This window comes from Budorcas taxicolor, chromosome 4 (genome assembly GCF_023091745.1).
Source record: "Budorcas taxicolor isolate Tak-1 chromosome 4, Takin1.1, whole genome shotgun sequence".
NCBI classification, from domain to species: domain Eukaryota; kingdom Metazoa; phylum Chordata; class Mammalia; order Artiodactyla; family Bovidae; genus Budorcas; species Budorcas taxicolor.
This window is the reverse complement of record NC_068913.1, coordinates 34,695,390-34,715,370: the sequence shown is the minus strand read 5'-3', so window position 1 is coordinate 34,715,370 and position 19,981 is coordinate 34,695,390. Positions and strand designations below refer to the sequence as shown.

The 19,981-nt window shown below is 35.3% G+C and overlaps 1 protein-coding gene across 1 annotated transcript in view; it reads left to right on the top strand.

Annotated features, from left to right (window-relative positions):
• The window catches only part of LOC128046260 (phosphatidylcholine translocator ABCB4-like), a 78,888-nt gene that overhangs the window by 26,300 nt on the left and 32,607 nt on the right, over positions 1-19,981 (top strand). Inside the window, 2 exon segments of the mRNA XM_052638383.1 lie at positions 16,307-16,429; positions 18,866-18,944. Of these exon segments, the coding sequence (XP_052494343.1) occupies positions 16,307-16,429; positions 18,866-18,944 (202 nt within the window).

The following is a 19,981-nucleotide window of genomic DNA, read 5'->3' as shown; positions in this document are numbered from 1 at the left end:
CTATGAAGTGATGGGACCGGTTGCCATGATCTTTGTATTTGAATGTTGAGTTTTAAGCCAAATTTTTCACTCTCCTCTTTCACTTTCATGAAGAGGGTCTTTAGTTCTTCTTTGCTTTCTGCCATAAGGGTGGTGTCATCCGCATATCTGAGGTTATTGATATTTCTTCTGGCAATCTTGATTCCAGCTTGTGCTTCATCCAGCCTGGCATTTTGCATGATGTTCTCTGCATATAAGTTAAATAAGCAGGGTGATAATATACAGCCTTGATGTACTCCTTTCCCAATTTTGAACCAGTCTGTTGTTCCATGTCCAGTTCTAACTGTTGATTCTTGACCTGCATACAGATTTCTCAGGAGGCAGGTCAGGTGGTCTGGTATTCCCATCTCTTGAAGAATTTTCCAGTTTCTTTTGATCCACACAGTCAAAGGCTTTGGCATAGTCAATAAAGCAGAAATAAATGTTTTTCTGGAACTCTCTTGTTTTTTATGTGATCCAGTGGATGTTAGCAATTTGATCTGTGGTTCCTCTGCCTTTTCTAAATTCAGCTTGAACATCTGGAAGTTCACGGTTCACATACTGTTGAGGCCTGGCTTGGAGAATTTTTTATTTCACTGTTTTATTGAGTGCATTTTTATTTATTATTTTATTTGGTTGATTAAAAAACATTTTTATTTAGTTTAATTGGAGACTAATCACTTTACCATATTGTATTGTTTTTGCCATACATCAACATGAATCTGCCACGGGTATACACGTGTTCCTCATCCTGAACCTCCCTCCCACCTCCCTCCCTGTACCATCTCTCTGGGTCATCCTAGTGCGCCAGCCCCAAGCATCCTGTATCATGCATTGAACCTGGACTGGTGATTCATTTCCTATATGATATTATACATGTTTCAATGCCATTCTCCCAAATCAAATTTTGAGCATTATTTTACTAGCATGTGAGATGAGTGCAATTGTTCTGTAGTTTGAGCATTCTTTGGCATTGCCTTTCTTTGGGATTGGAATGAAAACTGACCTTTTCCAGTCCTGTGGCCACTGCTGAGTTTTCCACATTTGCTGACATATCGAATGCACACTTTCACAGCATCATCTTTTAGGATTTGAAATACCTCAACTGGAATTCCATCACCTCCACTAGTTTTGTTTGTAGTGATACTTCCTAAGGCCCACTTGACTTCACATTCCAGGATGTCTGACTCTAGGTGAGTGATCACACCATCGTGGTTATCTGGGTCATGAAGATCTTTTTTGTTCAGTTCTTCTGTGTATTCTTGCCACCACTTCTTAATATCTTCTGCTTCTGTTAGGTCTGTATCATTTCTGTCCTTTATTGAGCCCATCTTTGCATGAAATGTTCCCTTGGTATCTCTGATTTTCTTGAAGAGACCTCTAGTCTTTCCCGTTCTATGGTTTTCCTCTATTTCTTTGCATTGACCACTGAGGGAGGCTTTCTTATCTCTCCTTGCTATTCTTTGGTACTCTGCCTTCAAATGGGTATATCTTTCCTTTTCTCCTTTGCTTTTCACTTCTCTTCTTTTCACAGCTATTTGTAAGGCCTCCTCAGACCACCATTTTGCCCTTTTGCATTTCTTTTTCTTAGAGGTGGTCCTGATCCCTGCCTCCTGTACAGTGTCACAAACCTCTGTCCATAGTTCTATATTGCAAAAAATCAACTTTGAGTTTTACCTCACACCACATACAAGAATTAATTCAAAATGGATCTTAGACTAAATGTGAAAACATAAGAACCGTTAAAAACATAAAACTTCTTTGTTGTGTTTAATTAGGCAAACATTTTAGGTAAAACAACAGAAGTGTAATCCATGAAGCAAAAAATAATGACGTGTAGACTTCAGGAAAATTACTAACTTTTGTCCTCCAAAAGATATTGTTAAGAGAATAACACAAGCCATAGGCTGGGAGAAAATAGTTGCTAACCACATGTTTGACAAAGGGCTTGTATCCAAAATATGCTAAGAACTATGAGAATATAATAATTATTATTTTTTCCCATTCTGAAGGCTGTCTTTTCACTTTGCTTATAGTTTCCTTTGCTGGGCAGAAGCTTTTAAGTTTTATTAGGTCCCATTTGTTTATTTTTGCTTTTATTTCCAATATTCTGGGAGGTGGGTCATAGAGGATCCTGCAGTGATGTATGTCGGAGAGTGTGTTGCCTATGTTCTTCTTTAGGAGTTTTATAGTTTCTGGTCTTATGTTTAGATCTTTAATCCATTTTGAGTTTATTTTAGTATATGGTGTTAGAAAGTGTTCTAGTTTCATTCTTTTACAAATGTTGACCAGTTTTCCCAGCACCATTTATTAAAGAGATTGTCTTTAATCCATTGTATATTCTTGCCTCCTTTGTCAAAGATAAGGTGTCCATAGGTGTGTGGATTTATCACTGGGCTTTCTATTTTGTTCCATTGATCTATATTTCTGTCTTTGTGCCAGTACCATACTGTCTTGATGACTGTGGCTTTGTAGTAGAGCCTGAAGTCAGGCAGGTTGATTCCTTCAGTTCCATTCTTTCTCAAGATTGCTTTGGCAATTCGAGATTTTTTCTATTTCCATACAAATTGTGAAATTATTTGTTCTAGCTCTGTGAAAAATACCACTGGTAGCTTGATAGGGATTGCATTGAATCTGTAGATTGCTTTGGATAGTATACTCATTTTCACTATGTTGATTATTTCGATCCATGAACATGGTATATTTCTCCATCTATTAGTGTCCTCTTTGATTTCTTTCACCAGTGTTTTCTAGTTTTCTATATATAGGTCTTTAGTTTCTTTAGGTAGATATATTCCTAAGTATTTTATTCTTTTCATTGCAATGGTGAATGGAATTGTTTCTTTAATTTCTTTTTCTATGTTCTCATTATTAGTGTATAGGAATGCAAGGGATTTCTGTGTGTTGATTTTATATCCTGCAACGTTACTATGTTGGCAATTATATGCCAATAAAATGGACAGCGTGGAAGAAATGGACAAATTCTTAGAGTAGTACAACTTTCCAAAACTGAACCAGGAAGAAATAAAAAATCTTAACAGACCCATCACAAGCATGGAAATTGAAACTATCCTACTCAAATGATTCCAAAAAATTGCAGAGGAAGGGAAACTTCCAAACTCATTCTATGAGGCCACCATCACCCTAATACCAAAACCAGACAAAGATGCCACAAAAAGAAACTACAGGCCAATATCACTGATGAACATAGATACAAAAATCCTTAACAAAATTCTAGCAATCAGAATCCAACAACACGGTAAAAAGATCATACACCATGACCAAGTGGGCTTTATCCCAGGGATGCAAGGATTCTTCAATATCCGCAAATCGATCAATGTAATACACCACAATAACAAATTGAAAAATAAAAGCCATATGATTATCTCAATAGATGCAGAGAAAGCCTTTGACAAAATTCAACATCCATTTATGATAAAAACTCTCCAGAAAGCAGGAATAGAAGGAACATACCTCAACATAATAAAAGCTAGATATGACAAATCCACAGCAAAGATTATCCTCAATGGTGAAAAATTGAAAGCATTTCCCCTAAAGTCAGGAACAAGACAAGCGTGCCCACTTTCACCACTATTATTCAACATAGTTCTGGAAGTTTTGGCCACAGGAATCAGAGCAGAAAAAGAAATAAAAGGAATCCAAATTAGAAAAGAAGAAGTAAAACTCTGTTTGCAGATGACATGATCTTCTACATAGAAAACCCTAAAGACTCCACCAGAAAATTACTAGAGCTAATCAAAGACTATAATAATTTGAAAACATCTAACCCAATTTAATAACTGACAAAAGATTTGAACAGACCCTTCATCAATGAAAATACGCAAAAGGCATGTAAAACACATGAAAACATGTTCAGTATCATTAGTTAATTGGAAAGTGCAATTAAAACCACAGGCACTGCTGGACTCTATACCCATTTCTTGTAGGGATGTGGGGAAGTTGAAATATTAATGTGTTACCAGTGGGAATGCAAAATGGTTTCTCAGAAGCTAATTCCTTTACTCAAGAGAAATGGAAATTTATCTTTACACAAAGATCTGTTTATAACAGCCATATTCATAATCACTAAAAACTAGAAACAGCCCAGTGTCCTTCATGTGATGACTAGATAAATCAACACAGTCCGTACAAACTGAGAAAAAAAAGGAAAAAAACATCTTCTCTGTACACAACAAGCTTTATGAATGTCAGATGTATTATGCTAAGTGAGAGAAGTGAGACTCTGAAAGTCAGATACTGTATGCTTCCATTTGTATGACATTCTAGAAAAGACCAGACTGTCATGTCAGAGAAGAGGTTCAGTGGTTATCAGGGATTAGCGATTAGAGATGTTGATGTTCATACTGTCAGCATGAAGGAGTTTTTTTTGAGTCATAGAACTGTTATGTATCTTGTGATCATGATTACATGATTGCTTGCATTTAAAAAATGCACAGAACTCAGCTTGCCAGGTAGTGCTAGTGGTAAAGAATGCACCTGCCAATGCAGAAGGCGCAAGAGATGCAGGTTCAATCCTGGAGTAGGAATTGGCACCCCACCCAGTATTCTTGCCTGGAAAATTCCATGGGCAAAGGAGCCTGGCAGGCAACAGTCCATGAGGTCACAAGCAGTCGGACACAACTGAGAGACTGAGCACTCAATACCGACAGCAAACTTACTGTACATCAAAATATATATTTATAACTTCCTCTAGTTCTGTCAGTTCCCATTAAAACATTTTAAAATGGCAAAGATCCCACTCTTTCATTGTAATACTTAAAATTACTATTCCTTGATTCTTGGTTACCTTAGGAAGTTGAGTAAGTTTCCTAACATAGTAGGAAAAAAAAAAACCCAAGGAAGATAGCCATCACCCCTTCACATTTTTCATGGCTAAATATAACTCTTCATTTTTCCTCTGCTTTGGCAACAAGTCATAGTGTGAGTTCCCTATACTTTTCCTGGAGCACATGCTTGAAACTTGACATTGCACATATGCCTTCTCTTTTTTCTTTTTTTCCCTAATCTTCACACACACACCCACACACACCCACACACCCACACACACACACACCCTATTTATACCACTCATTCTCTTGTTTAACAGTCCATCTAGATCCTCTGCTACCATATGGGATACAAAGATTAATAAGACATGCTTTCACATGAAGTCAGTTCTGGAGGGCAAAGGGAAGGTACATTAACAAACAGTGATGTAGATTAGTATGGTTGAGTCATAGTAGAAGTATTAACGAGCGTGATGTAGCACAAAAGAGTGAATAATTCTTTCTGCCTCTTGTTTCAGAGAGGGGTCCACACAAGAAAAACATAAAACTGCCTCAAATAAAAATTTAAATTTCATTTAAAAAATGTCATCTGTGACTTTGAGTGTAGTAGTGCATTGTAGACTGGACAGTTTAAGAAAAATACGAAATTTAGCAGTAAAGTGGTCAGAAACAATCTTGAAAAAACATCTTGCAAGCTTCAACTAGGTGATACGGAGATGGGATATAGTGGTGAATTTTGTAAAGTTTATATGAAAAATAGCTGATTAAAATGAAAAAGCTCTGAGTATCATAGAGGACTAAAGCCTATCAATTAGCAATATACTAAAACAGGAACAAATATAATGAGATACTATTGATATATCAAATGGCCAAATATAATAAGATACTATTGATGTATCAAATTTCCTATGAATTAGTTTGCTAATTAAACTTCCTAACTTTGGGCTTGCTGACTCACTTTGAGTTTTGATTTTTCCTCAGTTCTCAACATTGTTCTCTAGTTACACTATGCACAGAGAATCCTCTTTCTGTTTTTAAATTCCTGTGCTCTAGCCTATTGGTCTTCTCCTTTTTCTTAAGTAACCAGACACTGCTATCATAGAGGGAGAAGGCAATGGCACCCCACTCCAGTACTCTTGCCTGGAAAATCCTATGGATGGAGGAGCCTGGTAGGCTGCAGTCCATGGGGTCGCTAAGAGTCAGACACGACTGAGTGACTTCACTTTCACTTTTCACTTTCATGCATTGCAGAAGGAAATGGCAACCCACTTCAGTGTTCTTGCCTGGAGAATCCTAGGGATGGGGGAGCCTGGTGGGCTGCTGTCTGTGGGATCACACAGAGTCGGACACGACTGAAGTGACTTAGCAGTAGCAGCAGCAGCTATCATAGAACACCATTGCACATCTCCATCTGAATGGTTAACTCCCCATCTGTTTCAAAACTGTTCATTGAAGTGTAAATCCTTCCAGCATATTTTAAATTAGAACTCACCTCACCTTCTTTCACCTGAAGCATTCCTGACCTTTTTTCCCTGTCCTGGTTATTTTTTAAAGTCTTAACTTCTGACATAGGTGATTTACTCTTTATGATTATTGTTTATTGTATTCCTTTACCTCTGCTAAAGTATAAGCTTTGTTAGGCTAAAGATCTTTGTTTCATTCATTGATGTCGCCTAGATTTCTGGAACAGTGCTTGGGATATGGTAGGCACATAGTGAATATTTGTTGGAAAACAGAACTCTTGAGAAATTTCCACTTCTTGATCCCCTGAGTACTAATCTATGGGCTGGTTTTCTGTGGGGTGTTTTTTTTTTTTTTTTTTTTGGTTGGTTGGTTTTTTCTCTCTGATAGTATCTGGATTCAGACACTTAAAATAAGATAGAATGTCTGTGACTTGACATTTTAGAATTTCTGCAATCCAGTTGAACTGTTATGATACCTAAGCATTGTTCAGGAACACTGGCTTGAACCTCAAAGCTCTTCCTGACTTAAATAATAAATAGCTACCTCCCCATGAGGCCACCTTTTGAAGTGTGGTGTAAACACTGTTAGAAACAATGGTAAAGATAAACCTCTCCATTTGGCTCTTGAATTTTCTTTGTTCATTTTTGAATGTTTTCCAACTTTTGAGTCTTAGTTTCCACATAAAATGAGACTTGAATTGTTTCTGCAGTAACATTTGAACACAACTCACCCAATAAAACTCACCTACTCAGGCCAAAAAAACATGATACAATAGAAAAGAAAGCGGCTCTGAAGGTTGCCAAAGTTTGGCTTTTAGACAATGGACAAGGCCACTCTGTTCTTGGAATGTACTTCCATGGTATACTTGGAAATGCAGGAAACCTTCAGCAGATTTTGTATCTCAGAAAATCATAATATTCAAACATTCTTGAAACATCCAGGGTTATATGTAGATGGTTATTTTCGTTCAGTGTCTTAAATTGTATGTTTTAGTTTCTAAGTCGTATCCTGTTCTTGCAACTCCATGAACTGTAGCCCACCAGGCTCCTCTGTCCACGGGATTTCCCAGGCAAGAATACTGGAGTGTGTTGCCATTTCCTTCTCCAGGGGATCTTCTTGACCCAGGGTTTGAACCTGCATTGACAGGCAGATTCTTTACCATTGAGCCATGGGGGGAGCCCCTTAAATTGTATAGGAAATAAAATTAACCTCTATGTAGTATAGTAAATTTAAACTTCAAGTAGTAAATAAGCAGCTATGTAGATTCTAAAAACAGAGGACTTCAGTCTGTAAGGCAAGTATGGTTTAAAAAATGTAACTGGAAACATTGAAGTATCACTCAAGTTTCCTTTTCTTCATATATCTTTTTTGATTAAAATGATATCCATATACTTTTATGTATTCCTAAGGTTATAGCCCTTATCATTTCTTGTTTTTCTGATGCCTTTTGAAAAACTTCTTTCTTCATTTTAGGATTTTATCCCATAAAGGCCATGTGGACTATTTGTTTATATTCTTGTTAATGTTCTACTATGTTTTTAAAAAAAGGAAAGAAAGGAAGAAAATGATTAAGCTCTAGCATGATTCCCTATGCGTTCATCTTCTTGGATTATCATTGTTCTCATCCTTCCCTTTTACTCCTACTCCATATAAAAATGTCGAGGGGTTCACATATAAAACCTTAGAAGCATTCATAAAACCTTCCAGAAATCCCAGATAAAATTGCAGCTAGCAACTTTCTGTATATCTATCACATCTGAATATGTATATATAGACAATATGTGTATTTTCTTTGTTATGACCTGTGTTTTGCTGTTAGTCATACTATATTTTTCCACTTCATTTTGTTTTATTAGCATTTTAAGACTTGAGATTAAATTCATATAACATAAAGTTCACGAGTGAATTATAGGGGACTGGAATGCAAAAGTAGGAAGTCAAGAAACACCTGGAGTAACAGGCAAATTTGGCCTTGGAATACGGAATGAAGCAGAGCATAAGGTTAATAGAGTTTTGCCAAGAGAACGCACTGGTCATAGCAAACACCCTCTTCCAACAACACAAGAGAAGACTCTACACATGGACATCACCAGATGGTCAACACCGAAATCAGATTGATTATATTCTTTGCAGCCAAAGATGGAGAAGCTCTTATACAGTCAACAAAAACAAGACCAGGAGCTGACTGTGGCTCAGATCATGAACACCTTATTGCCAAATTCAGACTTAAATTGAAGAAAATGGGGAAAACCACTAGACCATTCAGGTATGACCTAGATCAAATCCCTTATGACTATACAGTGGAAGTGAGAAATAGATTTAAGGGCCTAGATCTGATAGATAGAGTGCCTGATGAACTATGGATGGAAGTTCGTGACATTGTACAGGAGACAGGGATCAAGACCATCCCCATGGAAAAGAAATGCAAAAAAGCAAAATGGCTGTCTGAGGAGGCCTTACAAATAGCTGTGAAAAGAAGAGAGGTGAAAAGCAAAGGAGAAAAGAATATATATAAGCATCTGAATGCAGAGTTCCAAAGAATAGCAAGGAGAGATAAGAAAGCCTTCCTCAGCAATCAATGCAAAGAAATAGAGGAAAAGAACAGAATGGGAAAGACTAGAGATCTCTTCAAGAAAATTAGAGATACCAAGGGAACATTTCATGCAAAGATGAGCTCGATAAAGGACAGAAATGGTATGGACCTAACAGAAGCAGAGGATATTCAGAAGAGGTGGCAAGAATACACAGAAGAACTGTACAAAAAATATCTTCACGACCAAGATAATCACGATGGTGTGATCACTCACCTAGAGCCAGACATCCTAGATGTGAAGTCACGTGGGCCTTAGAAAGCATCCCTATGAACAAAGCTAGTGGAGGTGATGGAATTCCAGTTGAGCTATTTCAAATCCTGAAAGATGATGCTGTGAAAGTGCTGCACTCAATATGCCAGCAAATGTGGAAAACTCAGCAGTGGCCACAGGACTGGAAAAGGTCAGTTTTCATTCCAATCCCAAAGAAAGGCAATGCCAAAGAATGCTCAAACTACCACACAATTGCACTCATCTCACATGCTAGTAAAGTAATGCTCAAAATTCTCCAAGCCAGGCTTCAGCAGTATGTGAACCATGAACTTCCAGATGTTCAAGCTGGTTTTAGAAAAGGCAGAGGAACCAGAGATCAAATTGCCAACACCCGCTGGATCATGGAAAAAGCACAAGAGTTCCAGAAAAACATCTATGTCTGCTTTATTGACTATGCCAAAGCCTTTGACTGTGTGGATCACAATAAACTGTGGAAAATTCTGAAAGAGATGGGAATACCAGACCACCTGACCTGCCTCTTGAGAAACCTATATGCAGGTCAGGAAGCAACCGTTAGACCTGGACATGGAACAACAGATTGGTTCCAAATAGGAAAAGGAGTACATCAAGGCTGTCTATTGTCACTCTGCTTATTTAACTTCTATGCAGAGTACATCATGAGAAACACTGTGCTGGATGAAGCACAAGCTGGAATCCAGATTGCCCGGAGAAATATCAATAACCTCAGATATGCAGATGACACCACCCTTATGGCAGAAAGTGAAGAGGAACTCAAAAGCCTCTTGATGAAAGTGAAAGAGGAGAGTGAAAAAGTTGGCTTAAAGCTCAACATTCAGAAAACGAGGATCATGGCATCTGGTCCCATCACTTCATGGGAAATAGATGGGGAAACAGTGGAAACAGTGTCAGACTTTATTTCTGTGGGCTCCAAAATCGCTACAGATGGTGATTGCAGCCATGAAATTAAAAGACACTCCTTGGAAGGAAAGTTATGACCAACCTAAATAGCATATTCAAAAGCAGAAACATTACTTTGCCAACAAAGTCCATCTAGTCAAGGCTATGGTCTTTCCAGGGGTTCTGTTTGATTGTGAGAGTTGGACTGTGAAGAAAGCTGAGCACCAAAGAATTGATGCTTTTGAACTGTGGTGTTGGAGAAGACTCTTGAGAGTCCCTTGGACTGCAAGGAGATCCAACCAATCCATTCTGAAGGAGATCAACCCTGGGATTTTGTTGGAAGGAATGATGCTAAAACTGAAACTCCAGTACTTTGGCCACCTCATGGGAAGCGTTGACTCATTGGAAAAGACTTTGATGCTGGGAGGGATTGGGGGCAGGAGGAGAAGGGGACAACAGAGTATGAGATGGCTGGATGGCATCACCGACTTGATGGTCATGAGTCTGAGTGAACTCCGGGAGTTGGTGATGGACAGGGAGGCCTGGCATACTGCAATTCATGGTGTTTAAAGAGTCGGAGACGACTGAGCAACTGAACTGAAAGTGTACAATATACTGGATTTTAGTATATGCACAGTGTTGTGCGACTATCACTGCTGTCAGTTCTAGGACCTTTTCATTATAAAAGAACCTCTGTATCTACTAAACAGTCACTTCCTTTTCTCTCCTCCCCACCATCCCCACCCCATTTCCTTGAAACCACTAATATGCTTTTGGTCCTTACGGATTTACTTCTGAACACTTCATGTAAATGAAGTCGTAAAATATGTGGCTTTTATGTTTGGCTTCTTTAATTTAGCGTGTTTTCAAGGCTAATCCTTCTTGTACAGGTACCACAACTTCATTCCTTTTAATGGTTGAATAATGTTCCTTTCTATAGACTCACCACATTTTGTATATTCATTAATCATTTAATGGACATTTAGATTGTTTCCATTTTTTTCTACAGCCACAGTCCTATTATAATAGTACTGTTATGAAAAGTCATGTACAGGTTTTTGAGCATCTATCTTCTCTTGTTTATACTGCCATTTCATTTTAAACAAATATAGAATATTTGATTGTATAAATGAACCATAATTAATGTCATATTTACTTATCAAAATTTTTTACCAAATTTCTCTTTCATAAACATGCTGCCATATACCACTGAAAAATTTTTTTCACAATTTTCTAATTCTTCAAAATAGTTTTCTATTAATGATAGTAGCTAATGAATTCTTAGAATTGTAATTACTGAAATTAAGGGGTATGCACATTATGATATATATGTACTATGTTATGTTTAATGTATGTTGCTATATTATCTATCATCTATCAGGTTGTACCAACAATAGTATATATGGTTATTTTCTCATATGCTCATTATACTATTATATTACTATTTTTAATTTGGTAAGGGGAAAATATATTTGGTCTTCTATTAATATGAAATATATACAACATTTTGTTATTTTAATTTGTTTACAAATGAGATTGAATGTATGTTCATGTTTACTTATCTCTTTTCCTAACTTCCAGATTATGACTTTGTTTATTTGTTTTGTGGATTGAATTTTTTGAATTAGTCTAGAATGAAAAAGAATTAATTATGTACATTATGTGGAACTCATTATTTTATAGCCCATTTTGGTCAATGACTTTTATTAGTCTTCTTACATAAATATTATTGGTTGTTTATTATTTTATTTTTATGTTTCACTTGAAAGTTCATTTCTGTTTTTAAACATCTGAAATATTTTTCTTGTCTTAGTTTCACATTGTATATGGTTTTGAATGTTTAAAATTCTGAAACACACAATGGCCACATAGTTGGTGATTTGCTCCTGTTTGAAGTATGTGATTGTTATACAATCACACTAACACTTAATTAGTGTATTTGTTGTAGGCATTTTTAGGTGAAGAGCAAGAAAGATATCTCAAGTTTTTATATTTTATTTGGAGATAGGAACAAAACAGTTTTTATATTTTAGAACCAAACCGTAATTTTCAAGGAATTTTTAAACTTCACATTTAAGCATTTTCTTATTTACAGAAGGAGAGGGTTATTAGTGGTTTTAAACCTGCTTACCCCTGGAGAGTTTTTCAAGTTTATTTTTTGTGAACTTCCCTTCAAAAGTCCTTCAAATGAAAGAATTACAATATAGAGTTGAGTTCTGAGAAGGGATTACTACATGGAAGAAAGCATTATGAAATACAGTGTTGTAAAGTAAAATAAAGTAAAAATAAAAAGAAAAAAACAAGAAAAAGAAACTGCAAAAAGAAAAAAAAGATGTATTAAATAATAGCTACTATTGATAGAAGTGCCTAGGATATTTTGTGTGTGTGCTTTTTTTAAAATATAGGATAGAGTTAAAAAACTTTCTGATTCTATTAGGTAATCCAGTTCTTGGAGTTAGCAAGGAAATGATGGTTTCTGATGGTAATTCATGTTTGTGTTTGTTTACCTGTGTCTGCAGTCCTTTGAGTCTCTGCCAGAAAAATAATAGGACATTCCCAGTTTGATCTTATGATTTTTGCAAATTAGCATAGAGCTACTTACAGTACTTATAATTATCAAATCATATTTTGTTTATTTTCAGTAATGGAAATTTTTTCTTGGTAAAATTTTTGTTACATAACTTCAACAGTTTAGATCACTTAATGCTCAAATACTGCTCATTTAAAGGAAGTAAATATTTCTCATAGTATAGAACAGGGAAAAGATTGCACAATTTAATGGACTTTCATTCATTTTTGGAGAGCATCATAATTTCAGTTCCTACGTTTTTCTGATTTTCTAATTTCAATGTGTTGTTCATGCATATAATCTAATATTTTTATTTGGTTAAACTTCTTCTTATATTTTTTTTCTTTAAAGTCACTATGACTTATCAAATGTAAAGTATTTGCATAATTTTGGTGCTCAGTTTTAAAAAATTGTTGAATCAAATAAGCAAATACTTTTACCTGTAAATGGCATTTTAAAGCAAACTTTTAAGAAGTTTAAGATAAGTTATATATAACATTTTAATTTTAGAAGCTACTAAAAAGTGGAAAATGGCTACATAGAAAAGATACTGTTTCATTGTTAGCTGAATTACAGTGCATATTGCAGTTGTAAATATTGCTTCACTGAGTGATTTTCTCTTACATCCAGATACATGGTTAATGATTCAAAATTTCAAGCAATACAAACTTGAACATTATTAGTATTAATGACAGAAAAGAGTATGTTCTATCTGGTATTCCCAGTTTAAAAAGAAAACTTGTGAAAATTCTGACTTACTCTCTGATCATTGATTATCAGTCTTGTTATTTGCCTTATAAATGGCAATCAATTTACAAATCTATCTAGGGATCTTTTCAGGAATCCATCTTTAATTACATAAAAGTAAAATCTTCTACTTGCAGCCTTATTAGAAAAGTATACACGCACAAAGAGAAAATAAGACTAAATACAGCACAGGCAAAAGGTTCACATTTTACATAGTTGTTAGCATTTGTCAGACTTTATCAATCATGATAATGTAGCTCAGTCTTCAAAGGAATCAAATAGAAAGCTAAAGTTGTAACAAGGGCTAACATGAAAAAAAGGGAAGAATAAATGTATTTATGGATTGGTATTACATTCAGTCTTATCACCAAGGCTGATTGATTTGTTTAAAGCAGTCTTTTCTGTATGGTAGCCATTTTCCACGTTAATATAAAGATTATAAAGTTGATTTACTTAGTTATTTGTTTTTGAAAATTATCTACTTTCCAAGTCAGAAAATACTATATCTTAAGTACACTTAAGCATTCTTTTATTGCATATCCATTTCTGAGTAGATTCTTCTTTTGGATAAAATTTTGGAAACTAGCACCTAGTATCACCATATATTATATAATTATAATGGTCCATTTGAATGACTTTTGTTCTTGAACAAAACATTTTCAGTTTGTTTGGTTTAAATATTTGGTCTTGTCTCATCTGTCCTAACATTATATATTTAATGTTAAATATATAACATTATATATGTAATAGATTTTAATATATAATATTACATATTAATTACATATGAAATGAGTAACAAATTACATATGAAATATGTAAACAAATTTCAAGTATTTACATATTAATATATGTATATTCTTATTCAGGTATATCATGTATATATTATATCTTTTATATATTATAAATAATTTAAACAAAATATATAAATACATATTATTGTATACTTTAAAACAAAAAGTTTTAATTTCAATTGAAAATGAGAATGTTTTCTACTTATAAAGCCACTCCTTGAGCCACTTTGAAATAATGTAAGCTTTACCATTCATATATATATAGATATATATATATATATATAGGCACCATCTAAGATAAGGATTTATATTTTATATGAAAAATAGTTACCCCATTCACACTCTGTGTTTACTGCACCATTATTTTTCCCATTTATGAGACTGTAGTAAGAACTCACGTTCAACCAGGAAAGCCAGTCGACTGATTCTCTCATCTGTCAGATCTTGTCTACAGCCGAAGGAGCAGATGAGCATGAGGATGCAGGGAACAGATGTGCAGGGTCTAGGTGGGCGCTCTCTGAGCCTCACCTTTCCATCTACAGAACGAGATGGGTGCTGAACTGTGACTACAGATAATTGGAATCTGGTGGATTGTCTTTTGGTCTGGATACTTCTGGTTGCTTGTAACTGACCTCAAGTGAGATATTAAATTATGATCAAAGCAATTAATGCCTGCAAATAAGTGGAAATGTTTTAGTTGTTAAAATTGTCAGATGGTGTTCCACAGTCAGAATCAAAATATTATGCATACCAGGTCATAAAGGCTAACATGTTAACAGCTGAAAAAAAAACCAAAGTATAAACTGAGCTTCATAATAAATTCAGTAGTTGTTTCCCATTTTGTACCAGGGATTGATTAAACCATGACATAAATCTGAACATGATGAATCTTACTTGAAACTTTTTTCTAAGGTAAAATTATTTTAAGCACAGTTTCCCTGAAAATTGTTTTTACTTTGATAACTTTTTGATTATGTAAATGACTACAGATAAGATACACTACTTTCAAGGCAGAGCTAGTAAACATGGTTTAAACATTAAAAATTGGTGTTCTTAACATTTTCAACGAAAAGCATTCTGTTCTGATTTACATTTAATGCAGAGGGATTTTCATTTTGTTTGTTGTAGAAAGAGCATTCAATTTTAATATGCGCTTCAACTCGGGTAACTTTTGGTTCTAGATCCTTCTGGATATGTTTCCAATTTAATATTTGTTTGCAATGATGCAACTGAATGTAGGAGGATAGAGCTGAATAGTAGAAACATAGACGTAGCCAATAGCACAACTATATCTATCTCCTTCCTTTTACTTTTTTATGCATTACTGACCGTGTTTGGTTGCTTGCTTCTGTTTAGTTTCATAAAAGGTCTAAGTATTTGGCAAGGTGTGGGACCATGTCCTGTTGGAATTTCAGTGTTTGCTTATGAAAGAAGATACCATCTGTGGGGAGTATGACTTCAGAAATTTGACTTTGGAGTGTTCCTGTGTAATTCTACTGGGAATTGCCAAAAAACATAGGCAAGAATTTATAGTACTTTTCCAGATGGTGATTGTTAAACAATAATTGGAAGCTGTAGGAAAAACAGTGTTTTTGCATAAAGTAGGCATTTAGTCAACATTGGTTAAACTAAGGATTATTTTACAAAATAATTGTTGTTCTCATGATTCAGAAAAAATTATGCAAACTTTATCTCTTCTTAAAGCAATAAAAGAGAGAACTTCTCCTTAAAATGAATTTTATAACTTTTTGAAAAGTTTAACAGTAAAAAAGATCACATATTTTTAAAGTCAACTTTCTGAGTCATATAGTTCAATAAGTGAGCAACTTTCCTAGCCATTTGTATACATTCTAAGGTGCAAGGCTAGCAAATTCAGCAGGCTTCTTGTTCATTTTGCATTCTTTCATTATCAGCTTGTTATGTTTGGGGAGTAGTAATGGAGATGAAAATAAACAGGGAACAGTAGCTTCTCTCTTTTGCAACTTACACACCGCAGCCTCTCCAACAGAATAGGCTACAAGAGACCACTTTGATTTCCATGCTGAATAGAGCCCCTGTTCATCTTAATTGAGTTCATCTTAGATGTAAGTGGTGTTTACTGCATCAAGATTACTTGTAGCTATCTTATTGGGGCTGTTCAGTTTGCTTTTGTAAACTTCATGTCAGGTTTCTCAAATATCTCTGTGTTATTGTTTATTTTTTTTAAAGAGAGTTCTCAAAGTTGCCGATGGCTGTCTCATCTGCAAATACCTCTCCAAGGTACTCTATGTTGGTGATGTATCCCACCACCGAGCTGCGCGGGAACATGGAATTGACTTACTGGGGAGGGCTGTATCAGTTAAGTGATCTTTCTTAGTACATTGCATGGGTTTTGCAAAACTTTCTGCTTTTATTAATCCAGAGGGCAGAACTATGCTTACACTGATTTTTAAATTAAAAGCTTTTTGTTAACCCACACAATATAATACTCCATTTACTCTCCTACATGACCCCCTCTATATTTCTATTAAGTTTCCTGGTTTTAAGCACAATTTTATTAATCATGTGTATCTGTGTTATTTATATTTTACTGTAACTCACTAATATAAGACTTACTGGTTATTTTCTCAGTTTGTAAGTGCTGTGTAATAATATTTGAATTACATGCAAACTGGGGCTCAGGGAAGCTATGAATTTTCCAAAGTTACTCAGTAAAACATACATGGGTGCTATCAACAGTCACTGCTGGTTTTAAACCACTAGTGGGATTATATTCCTTAGTTTCCTTTCTTCAAGGTAAAATATATGCCTTAACTCACTTATTTGAAACTTTTTTTATCGTGTTCCTGCTGTATACAAAGCACTTCTAGGCCTCATGCTAATGACCTGGCCTTTTATTATATTTTTTCACTTAGAAAAGAAGTATATAGTTGTTATTTTTAAAGATCACTTATAGTAAGACAGGTAGAAATAGAAAAACAGTATGTTCTCGTTTCCTCAATCCTGATCCCCATAATCACTTTAAACAATTTAGGTCCCTTATGCATAATCTTAGTCACTGCTGAAACATTACACTTGATTTCTTCAGGCCTATGCTTTGATATGTGACTCTGTGTGGATGTCAGCCTTCATGCTCTTAATTCAGTCTACCAGTGTTCTAAGCCTTATATCAAAAATGCTGGTGGAAGAAGAAAGCAAAACCTTTGTACTCTGCTTCAAAAGATGGTAGAATTACTGGGATAAAAAAGCCTATAAGTCAAATTCAGTTTTCAGATTTCTGGTGAACCTGATTATCTTCATTTTCTTTGTTGTTCTGGGAGATTAAGAATTGGCTAATTTTTATGGTATAAACTGTGGTATAGTTTAGAAATTTGTTTGTGATAAATTCCTTACCAATGAACAAGACATTGTCAGTACCAAAGGATAATGATTACATTTTATAGATTGGTAACTGTGATTCACAGTTACTAAATGATTTACTTGAGGCATCTTATAAGTAACATAGAGCTAGCGGTATAAGTACAGTTGAGTATCTCATCTAGACTCAGGCTTATTCACATCAGCTGAAAGTGTAATTAAAGTTAGTTTAAGTGTTTATATTTGTTCTTTTTTTTTTAAGAACATTAACATGAAACTTTATCTGGAAAATTAATCAAGGTCACGATTGTACTTTCAGCACTGAGTGGTCTAATAAATGTGAACTTCAACTAATAGTAGTGCCCTTTTTTTTTTAAGGATAGGATTCTGATCTTTTGCATAAATGGGAATTTTCTCTGTTTAGAAAATTTTAAACTAATTTTCATAAATTAGCAGGAAGAAATGTAAGATTCCTGCTTCCCTGGCAACTCAGTGGTAAAGAATCCGCCTGCAGTGCAAGAGACACAGGAGACGTGGGTTCAATCACTGAGTTGGGAAGATCCCCCCAGTAGGAGGAAATGGCAACTCACTCCAGTGTTCTTGCCAGGAAAATCCCATGGACAAAGGAGCCTGTGGTGGGTGACAGTCTATAGGGTCGCAAAGAGTTGGACACGACTGAAGCAACTGAACACGCATACACACACTATACAGTGCAAAGTTAAAAAATCTAAGTATATTGGCAACAATATAAATCCACAAGTAATTAGTTTCCTTTCAGTATCTGAAACTTTTGCAGTGATATTTTTGTTGTTCAGTTGCTCAGTCGTGTCCGACTCTTTGCGACCCCATGGACTCTAGCATGCCAGGCTTCACTGTCCTTCACTGTCTCCCAAAGTTTACTCAAACTCATGTCCATTGAGTTGGGGATGCCATCCAACCATCTCATCTTCTGTTGTCCCCTTCTCCTCCTGCCTTCAGTCTTTCCAGCATCAGGGTCTTTTCCGATTAGTCAGCTCTTCACATCAGGTGGCCAGTGAATATCAGGGTTGGCCAGTGAATTGGCTCTTCGCATCAGGTAGCCAATGAATATCAGCTTCAGCGTCAGTTCTTCCAGTGAATATTCAGGCTTGATTTCCTTTAGGATTGAGTGGTTTGATGTCCTGCTGTCCAAGGGACTCTCAAGAGTCTTCTCCAGCACCACAGTTTGAACGCATCAGTTCTTTAGCATGCAGCCTTCTTTATGGTCCAGCTCTCACATCCATACATGCCTACTGGAAAACTATACCTTTGACTATGTGGACCTTTGTTGGCAAAGTGATGTCTCTGCTTTTTAAACACTGTTTAGTTTTGTCATAGCTTTTCTTCCAAGCAGCAGTGATATTAGAGTGGCTTTTTAAAATTTGATGGCTCTGTCTTTTATCGCTTGTCTAGATAAATGGCCGGTCCCAGGTAACAGTCTTGGATGTTGTCATCCAGGTGATGTATTGTGGCACTAACAAAACTTCAGCTTGTGAGACCAGCTCTTTACATAACTAAGCAGAATACAAAGAGTGGAGAAAGAAAGTCATCTAACAGATTCATTATATATTACCAAAAGATGACGTGTCGTCATCCACTACTAAATAGAGATCCACTTTGGAAATTTCAGTTTTTAGAAGGTCTCATCTGGCCATAAAATAACATAAGAGCAAAACACAAATATTCTGGATGATGTGAATATCTACATTATTCAAGTTAGGTAATGTAAAAGAGCAATTTAAAATAATGTTAGACCTTAGAGATCACAAGCCATTTTAAGGTGCTTGAAAATAGGCAGTTTAGTGGGAAAGACATCATGTAGCTGGTTAGTAGCAGATCACCTTTTAGTCTAGCAAACTGTCTCCTCGTATTTCAGTGCCTGAAACGAATTAGAGTCAGGTCAATGGGTTGGAAATAAGTATTGAAAAGTTTGTTTCACTTTGGAAAAAGTCAACTTCTAAAAATACATATAAAACTGAAAGCACTTTATATATCTGTACTTGTTGGCAACATTAAAAAGAGAATTCAATTAGTGATAGCATGTTTCTTCTGAATAAAATGTCTTCAAAATATAGGCTAGTTGGTTCCTTGCTATGTGATTTGCTTTTGTAGTTATTTTTAAAGGAAATGAGACTATCTTTGGAGTGATTATTTATTACCTCAGCAATTTTTAAAGGCATGGTCAGCTTGTAACTTTGTTTTTGAATTTTCCTGTTGAATATATTTTACAGACTAATAACCCCAAGTACATCTTTTACTAACAGTTAATCTGTATTTAAGTAGAAGTGATGTTCAAGTAATAATAAATCAAATAACCAATTGAACACTCCTGTTATTCTTTTTAACCTCAAGCATTTAAATAGATGCAGAAATTACTTTCTTAAAATCCTAGGATATATGGACAATTTACATGAGAGTTCATTTGGAGTTTCCAACAAACGACCCCACCTTCTCTTAATCAATGCACATCTTCTGAATGTGAAAAATTCAGAGTCTTGATTTAACAAATTCATTTTGAAAACGATGCAC